This window comes from Triticum urartu, chromosome 7 (assembly GCF_003073215.2).
Source record: "Triticum urartu cultivar G1812 chromosome 7, Tu2.1, whole genome shotgun sequence".
NCBI lineage: Eukaryota > Viridiplantae > Streptophyta > Magnoliopsida > Poales > Poaceae > Triticum > Triticum urartu.
The window spans coordinates 630,365,219-630,373,359 of record NC_053028.1 but is presented as its reverse complement, the minus strand read 5'-3'; the positions used below and the strand labels follow the sequence as shown (position 1 = coordinate 630,373,359).

Sequence of the window (8,141 nt, the reverse complement as noted above, 5' to 3'; positions counted from 1 at the left end):
CATATGGTCTCCATCTTCAGCCTGCACGTTCTGGACTGATCTCAGCATTTTCTGATGCCGATTGGGCTGGTAGTCCTGATGATCGGCGATCCACGGGGGGACATGCTGTGTTCTTTGGGCCTAACTTGATCGCCTGGCAAGCTCGCAAGCAAGCTACGGTGTCTCGGAGTAGTACCGAAGCTGAGTACAAAGCTGTTGCTAATGCCACAGCTGAGATCATGTGGGTGCAGTCGTTGCTTCGAGAGTTGAAGGTCTCCCCAACTCAGCCACCTGTTCTTTGGTGTGATAACATCGGTGCCACATACCTTTCATCCAATCCAGTATTTCATGCCCGAACGAAGCACATCGAAGTCGACTATCATTTTGTGAGGGAACGTGTTGCTCAGAAGCTCCTTCAGATTAAGTTTGTTTCTTCTAAGGATCAGCTTGCTGATATTTTCACTAAACCCTTGCCCTTGCCTTCTTTTGAAGGATGTTGTCGCAATCTTAACCTTCTGAGTGTTTCAGGACATAGTTAAGATTGAGGGAGGGTGTTAGACTAAGTATATATTAGATATACGTGTTGTAACATAACTTGTATTTGTACGGTTTCCTCTTATAAATATATGACAGCCGTACCCACCAAGGATATCGAGCATTGTTCCAAACCCTATTTTGTCTAACAAAGCCTAAGCCTTCAAGGTATAAAAGCCTTCTCGATTCGGTTCAACTCAGATGCCTGAATATGTTACAGTTCTGCCGACTCCTTTCCGGGGACAGAATTTAGAGTATGATGTTCTGTAGCTGTGAGTTATCTTCAAAGGCGCTAACAGTTATTATTGGGTTTCTTGCTTCATAACTCTTACAGGGAATTGGATTTGCATGCTCCAACCTTTTGTCATGTGTCGCCACCTTGGAATCTCTTGTCAACTTTGAAAGTACGTTCAGTTGGACAGCATCCTTCATGGACAACCCTCAGTTAAACAGTGCATTCTGTAATCGTACTTGATCTCTTTCCAGCTTGGTACTACATCAGAAGTTCTGAATGACACAATATAAAATGCTGTTCCTCACACAGATACTCACGAAAGTTGTTTGTGTTGGTAGGTCCAGTCGCTCCCAAGAATGATTGTTATGGATGAGATTGGGAGGCAGGTTTGTTCCTCTACCACTCTTGCTAAATGGATATATAGTTCACGGTCATGTGTAGCAGTGCTTATTTTATTTATTTTTCCGCTACCGTTTTGACTCTGAGTAAGCAGCAGGATATTCAGACAAAACTCCTCATGCCTCATAAGTTATAACCCTGAACACTCATGGTGTCCATTGTTATTACTTTGTCATGCGTTCCCATGTATACCTGCACGCTTGTACATGGTTGTCTTTTATCTCTAGTTCTTTACTTGGTTATAGTATGAAATCACTTCACAAGTTCATCGTGAGGTCAAGTTCGTTCAGGCTTCTGACGAGCAATGCATGTTTTCCAGGTTGAGCTTTCTCTTGAACCTGCAAGTTTAGCTCAAAGAAAGGCCACTCTCGGAATCGGCGACTCCTCGGCAGGCATGTTTAGGACGCATTTTATCGCAGATGTTGCGTGGAGCTTGGAAAGGTTTTGTTAACATTGTGCTGTTCTGCAGTAGTGTCTGCAACGAGGGCGAGGGCTTTGGCCGAGGACGCGTTTTTCCATCCGTCCATTATGTCAATCAGCCATGCTTCCGTGGAGCACTACTATGCAATTTACACGGTTAGGATTCGCTGAATTATAGACCTCGTTTAAGTTTACAATTGGCAGGTTGGTACTTACTAATTGTTCATTATGTGAGTTTGTCATCATTTGTCTTCAACCGTGGATTTTAAACCAATGTTATAGCATCATAGTTAGCAGCAACAGCAGCAACAATCTCCTCTTATGTGAGCTGTGCAATGTTGCATGCAAGCCCTACACGCTAATAACTCCCATGCTGCTGTTGCCTCCGTTTCGAAAAAAAAATAACTCCCATGCTGCATGTTCCTTCCATTCTAGTACGACTTTGTATCACTCGTTCTGTCATTCGACAGTTGTGCCTTTGGAAAGTGTTTAATGATAACGCAGTAGATCTAACCATACATGCAGCGTCATTAAAGTCCAAACTACCATGTAAATTGACATTCTGTTTTGGTGATCTTTTTGCAGCCATTCTTTGCGCCAGTGTGTTTGCATGTGCTACTGGCGGCAATCAAAGAGCTGAAACGCTACAGGGTAGAGCGGGCCAAACACTCGGCATTCCAAGCTTCCTAATCCCAGGCGACGACCTCCTGAGCATGTATTTGTCCTGTACTGTATACCTTTGAAAAAAAAACAAATTTGCACATAAATCTCAGTGTGACTGATCAGATCTCAACTTTGATCTGTGCTTACATGTTGACCGTATCTATATTTGGCAGATGAGCCAAAATAAGGAAGGGGTGCAACTCCAGGCGATAGAAAATAATTTGCTTACTCAATCTCCAATCAAACCATGTTACAGCTACATGTCTCCAGAGGAGCAAATAATGGTATATACATTCGAAGAAGGCTGTATCTCCCAGAGTAAGCTGAGAAAATGGTTAATCTTGGTTTTCCAATTGAACATGTATACAGGGTTGTTCACATAAACTGAAAAAGGATTTGTTCTGAATATCATATTTTAAATCTGACGTTTTAATTTGCAAGCCATGCCATGACAGAGAATATTTGAAAAACAGGCAACTAAATTAGATGTTGGGTATAAGGCCAATCTGTGTGTAAGCATTTCACAGCAAACCACCATTTTATTGATGGTTTGGCTTTAAATCAATCGTGGACAACACCTGATCAAACTAAAAGAGCAATTTGTCAACAAAAAAAACTTTGAAGTGCGGAATTGGAGGAAAACCTCGAAAGATTTAGGTACCTTTACTCCACCTTATGGTTTTGGAAGTATTTTTGTAAATATAATACAGTCATTTCCTCCATATATCTCTTGATACCAGAAAATCTGGAGGGCACTAGGAATGGTCTGCATGATACAGAAAAATCCAATGAAGCAAAGTGTGCCATCCAGGAAAAGGGAAGTGTCATATTTAATCCTCTGAACTCATTTTCGCTGAATTAACTAATTATTTGGAAGCCTCTTTGGCTTAGCATACACTGCTCATTTCTTTTGTTAAGATTCAACGTAAATGAACCTATCTATTTTTGTAGAAATGCATTGAATTCAGAGTGATTTTAGGTTTAAAACTAAGAGCACTGGCAGTTTTTTTTTTGACAAAGAGCACTGGCAGTTATTGATCTCCTCAAACTACAAAAGTAGTTTGAGACTTTCAGTTATTATTAATAGCAAAGGTTCTGAAACATGAAAATATTACTGTTAGATGCTATCATATTTACATCACGCATCCATCTATTGAGAAATTTAACTCAAACAAAAACACATGCTCTCCTCAGATCATGTATGAGAATTTCAACAACGAGATGCCAATAAAACATCCTAAAAAGTCGCTAAATATGGCAAAAATGTTGACCTCCCGAACTGTTAGCAGTACAACCCGATATATCAATTTAGTTTACCTGTATACATAACGACGGCACAAAAAAAACTGTATACATAACAACATCGACATACATGACTCTGTATGGACTAACATATATCGCTAACATGAAAAGTGAGTGCATATATCACCCCAATCTCAGTATGCAGCAATTAAGTAAAGCTAGTTGCAAACATATACCGTCAAGGCATGAGGTTACTGCTGTTCTGTTCAACCCCATTGTAATCATGCAGAAATGGACGCCGCTTCAAAGCAGAAACGTTGAGCTTTTCCCTTGATAGTATTCTGAAGGAACAACCCAGGTGGACGCAAGAGTACCTATGGATCCATCATTCTACCCACATCAGTTCTGAAACAGAAAACCATTCTACCCACTGGATTTCAAACTGAGTAGCCAAACTCAGTTACAATCATGTTGCTACAAAGGAATCTAAGATTAACCAACCTACCATCTTATCATATTTGTCTACACTTACCGACGAAAACCATCTCACCAACTGCCATGCCGATTGGCATTATCCTTATTTAGCAGCCATTGTTGACGGGTGGATAACACCTTTGAAAATGTCTGCATGTTGGACAGTTTTGAGATTTAGTAACTGCCAAGTTGTCAAAAGAGGGACAGAAGGTCTAAATTATTGCTGGGAAATGAAAGTGACGGGACATAAACAGCGATTTTAGGAGTTGTTGAAATATTAGCACACCGCTTGCAACTGGCAGAAGGCAATAATGCAAGACCAAAAATTGTATATATGGAGCAGGCTACTGCTACTTGCCAACCAAACCAAGAGGGGCATGGCAATGGGGGTCATGAGTTTCCTATGGTCATTGCTAGCGCTCCTGATGATCGTCATGGTGATCGCCAGCGATGAGGCCGCGTTGCTTGCTTTTAAAGCACAAGTCAGCGATGGCAGCTCGCTGGCCTCCTGGAATAGCAGTGCTGATTTCTGCAGCTGGGAAGGCGTGACATGCAGCCACCGGAGGCCCGCGCGGGTGGTGGAGCTGAGCTTGGACAGCAGAGCACTCGCCGGAGTACTCTCCCCAGCCCTAGGGAACCTCACGTTCCTGCGGATGCTCAACCTGAGCTTCAACTGGTTCCATGGGGAGATTCCAGCAAGCCTCGGCCGCCTCCGTCGCCTACAGAGGCTAGACTTGAACGACAACTCCTTCTCCGGCAAGTTCCCTGTAAACCTGAGTTCCTGCATTAGGCTGAACAAAATGGGACTACACAACAACAAGATTGGCGGCCACATCCCAGCTGAGCTCGGCGAAAAGTTCATATCCCTAGCAGTGATCTCGCTGAGGAACAACAGTTTCACAGGTCCCATCCCGGGGTCTTTGGCCAATCTGTCCTATCTACGATATCTGGATTTCTCTGCCAACCAGCTAGTTGGCTCAATCCCACCAGTGCTCGGAAGCATCCAGACCATGCGGTTTTTCAGTCTCTCCCAAAACAACCTCTCTGGTATGCTTCCACCTTCTCTCTACAACTTATCGTCGCTGGAAGTTTTTGATATAAGTCACAATATGTTGTATGGAAGCATTCTGGATGATATCGACAACAAGTTCCCCAAGATAAATGGTCTTTACTTGGGTAATAATTACTTCGCGGGGACCATCCCTTCCTCAATATCTAATCTATCTAACCTCATACAACTCAGCCTGGGGTTCAATAGATTTAGTGGGTATGTGCCTCCAACATTGGGGAAGTTGCAAGCTCTCCAACATCTCCACTTGTCTGACACTAAGCTTGAAGCAAATGATAACAAAGGGTGGGAATTCATCACTTCTTTGGCAAACTGCAGCCAGTTGCGCTTCTTGTCACTCGGCGGCTACTCTTTAGAAGGATTGCTGCCAGCTTCAGTTACTAACCTCTCAACGACTCTTCAAGAGTTATACTTACTGGACAGTCGGGTCACTGGAGTTATTCCTGCAGACATAGGCAATTTGGTTGGTCTCACCAGGCTTGCAATAGCAAACAATTATATCTCCGGAGTGATCCCAGAGAGCATCGGTAAGCTGGAAAACTTGGTTGAGCTAGCCTTGTATAACAATAGCTTGTCTGGCCTCATACCGCCGTCAATAGGGAACCTCTCACAGTTAAACAGGCTTTATGCATACTACGGAAACTTGGAGGGGCCCATTCCAGCAAGCCTGGGGGAGCTGAAAAACCTATTCTTACTTGATTTGTCAACAAACTACAGACTTAACGGTTCAATACCCAGAGAGATTTTGAAATTATCTGGCCTTTCTTGGTACTTGGACTTGTCATACAATTCCCTTTCAGGACCCCTTCCTAATGAGGTTGGTAGCTTGGCAAACCTCAACCAACTGATTCTATCAGGAAATCAGTTGTCTGGCAAGATACCGGATAGTATTCAGAATTGCATAGTCTTGGACTGGTTATTATTAGACAATAATTTGTTCGAGGGGAGCATACCTCGATCACTGACAAATATTAAGGGGCTCAGTAAACTGAATCTGACCATGAATAAGCTCTCTGGTAATATTCCTGAGGCCCTTGCTAGTATCGGAAACCTGCAGGAACTGTACCTAGCACACAATGACTTTTCTGGATCAATCCCGGCAGTTCTACAGAATTTGACTTCATTGTCCAAATTGGATCTGTCCTTTAATAATTTGCAAGGTGAGGTGCCAGATGGAGGTGTTTTCAGAAACATCACTTATGTAGAAGTTGTTGCTGGGAATACCAATCTGTGTGGTGGTAGACCTCAACTTCACTTGGTTCCATGTTCCACAAGCCGCATTAGGAAGAACAGAAAAAGGATGTCAAAGTCTCTTGTAATTTCGCTAGCAACAGCTGGAACAATCTTGTTGTCAGTTTTGGTTCTTGTTCTTGTTTGGATACTTCGTAGGAAGCTCAGACAAAGCCAGAAGATACTAGTGCAGTACTCAGATGCTGAGAACCATTATGAAAGAATCCCCTATCATGCATTAATGAGAGGAACTAACGAATTTTCAGATATTAACTTGCTTGGGAGAGGAAGTTACGGTGCAGTTTATAAGTGTGTTTTGGCAAATGAGGACAGAACATTGGCTATCAAGGTGTTTAACCTCGGTCAATCCAGGTATTCCAAGAGTTTCGAGGTTGAATGTGAAGCCATGAGAAGGATACGGCATCGTTGTCTCATAAATATCATTACTTCTTGTTCAAGCGTTGACCACCAAGGTCAAGAGTTCAAGGCATTGGTGTTTGAGTTCATGCCAAATGGTAACTTGGATGGTTGGCTCCACCCAAAATCTCAAGAGCCCACTACAAACAACACGCTCAGCCTTGCCCAGAGGCTTGATATTGCTATCAATATTGTGGACGCAGTAGAATATCTGCACATCTATTGTCAACCATTGGTAATCCATTGTGATCTTAAGCCAAGCAACATTCTTCTTGCTGACGACATGAGCGCCCGCGTTGGAGACTTTGGCATATCAAGGATCCTTCAAGAAAATACAAGCGAGAGGATGCAAACTTCATATAGCACAATTGGGATAAAAGGTTCCATTGGCTATGTTGCTCCAGGTAATTGAAATATCTTCTGATTTTATCTTTCCTTCGCACGTAAATATGGCATTCTAACCACGAAATGTTGCATAATTGCAGAGTATGGAGAAGGCTCTGTGGTCTCAACTCACGGTGATATTTATAGTCTTGGCATATTGCTGCTTGAGATGTTCACTGGAAGGCGCCCAACAGATGACAGGTTCATAGATTCATTGGATCTGCATAAGTTTGTCGAGGATGCTCTTCTAGATAGAACCTTGGAGGTAGCTGACCCAACAATCTGGATGCACAACGAACAACACGAGAACAATACTATTAGAACGCAGAAGTGCTTGGTTTCAGCGTTGAGGCTTGGCATATCCTGCTCAAAGCAACAGCCTCGAGAACGAACATTGACAGGAGATGCAGCAGCAGAGATGCGTGCAATCAGAGATGCATACCTCGCGTTTGCTGGCTAGGTTACAGGGGAACATGAAGCAGGAAAAGAAGCCCTGACTCAATAAATTCAGAACAGGATTGAAAAACCAAGTTTGTACAAGACACGATCCTGCGATTTATATGCAGCGCTTTAGTTAGTACTATAATTGTTCTCATTCTGGGATTTGTGTTTCTTTACATCTGTATCAAATAAATGCAAAGTGCAGAACCATTTTTTGTGTGTGCAATAATAGCAAGTTCTAGTCATTCCAGAAATGATTTCATTCTCAAAACGGCACACATGCTGGGAACATTAATTCATGGTTAAGATAAACCAGTAGACAATAATTGAGACTGCACCACAAAGCATGGTTCATCTGTAGAAAAACACTAGACATGGAATGGAATCCAGTAACAGCAAATGGATATATACTGGACCATACGATAAGCAAGCAGAGCAGAGCAGCATAGATTCAGACACCACAAACAAGAAAGAAAAACTCACGCACTGCAAACGCATCAGTACTATTCAGACATGCACCAGGCAATAATTCCAAAAGTAGCAGCACATCGATACATAAATTCCCAGAATCACTGACGATACTACAAGGCTGGCGAGCAGCAGTAATTAGCACCGGCGGTCAACCAGACGAAACCTAAGACAAGAGGGTGTGAT

General features: G+C 42.7%; 1 protein-coding gene and 1 long non-coding RNA gene across 2 annotated transcripts; one reads left to right on the top strand and one right to left on the bottom strand.

Annotated features, from left to right (window-relative positions):
• Window positions 1-2,442: 2,442 nt before the first annotated feature.
• On the bottom strand, window positions 2,443-7,318 carry LOC125523026. The gene is made up of 4 exons (XR_007290083.1): window positions 7,180-7,318; window positions 3,709-4,096; window positions 2,892-2,996; window positions 2,443-2,817 (listed from the first exon to the last, which is right to left on the bottom strand). It is a non-coding gene; the product is annotated as an uncharacterized LOC125523026 (long non-coding RNA).
• LOC125523025 (receptor kinase-like protein Xa21) lies at window positions 4,195-7,737 on the top strand. Its single transcript, XM_048688063.1, has 2 exons — window positions 4,195-7,066; window positions 7,148-7,737. The coding sequence occupies exons 1-2, from the start codon at window positions 4,258-4,260 to the stop codon at window positions 7,504-7,506; spliced, it is 3,168 nt and encodes a 1,055-aa protein (XP_048544020.1). The 5' UTR covers window positions 4,195-4,257; the 3' UTR covers window positions 7,507-7,737.
• Window positions 7,738-8,141: the final 404 nt, after the last annotated feature.

Bases quoted from the DNA above. Each gene is read 5' to 3' on its own strand.
- LOC125523025 (XM_048688063.1), top strand. From the start codon at position 4,258: ATGCAAGACCAAAAATTGTATATATGGAGCAGGCTACTGCTACTTGCC. The intron at 7,067-7,147 runs GTAATTGAAATA...GCATAATTGCAG, and splicing joins CATTGGCTATGTTGCTCCAG to AGTATGGAGAAGGCTCTGTG.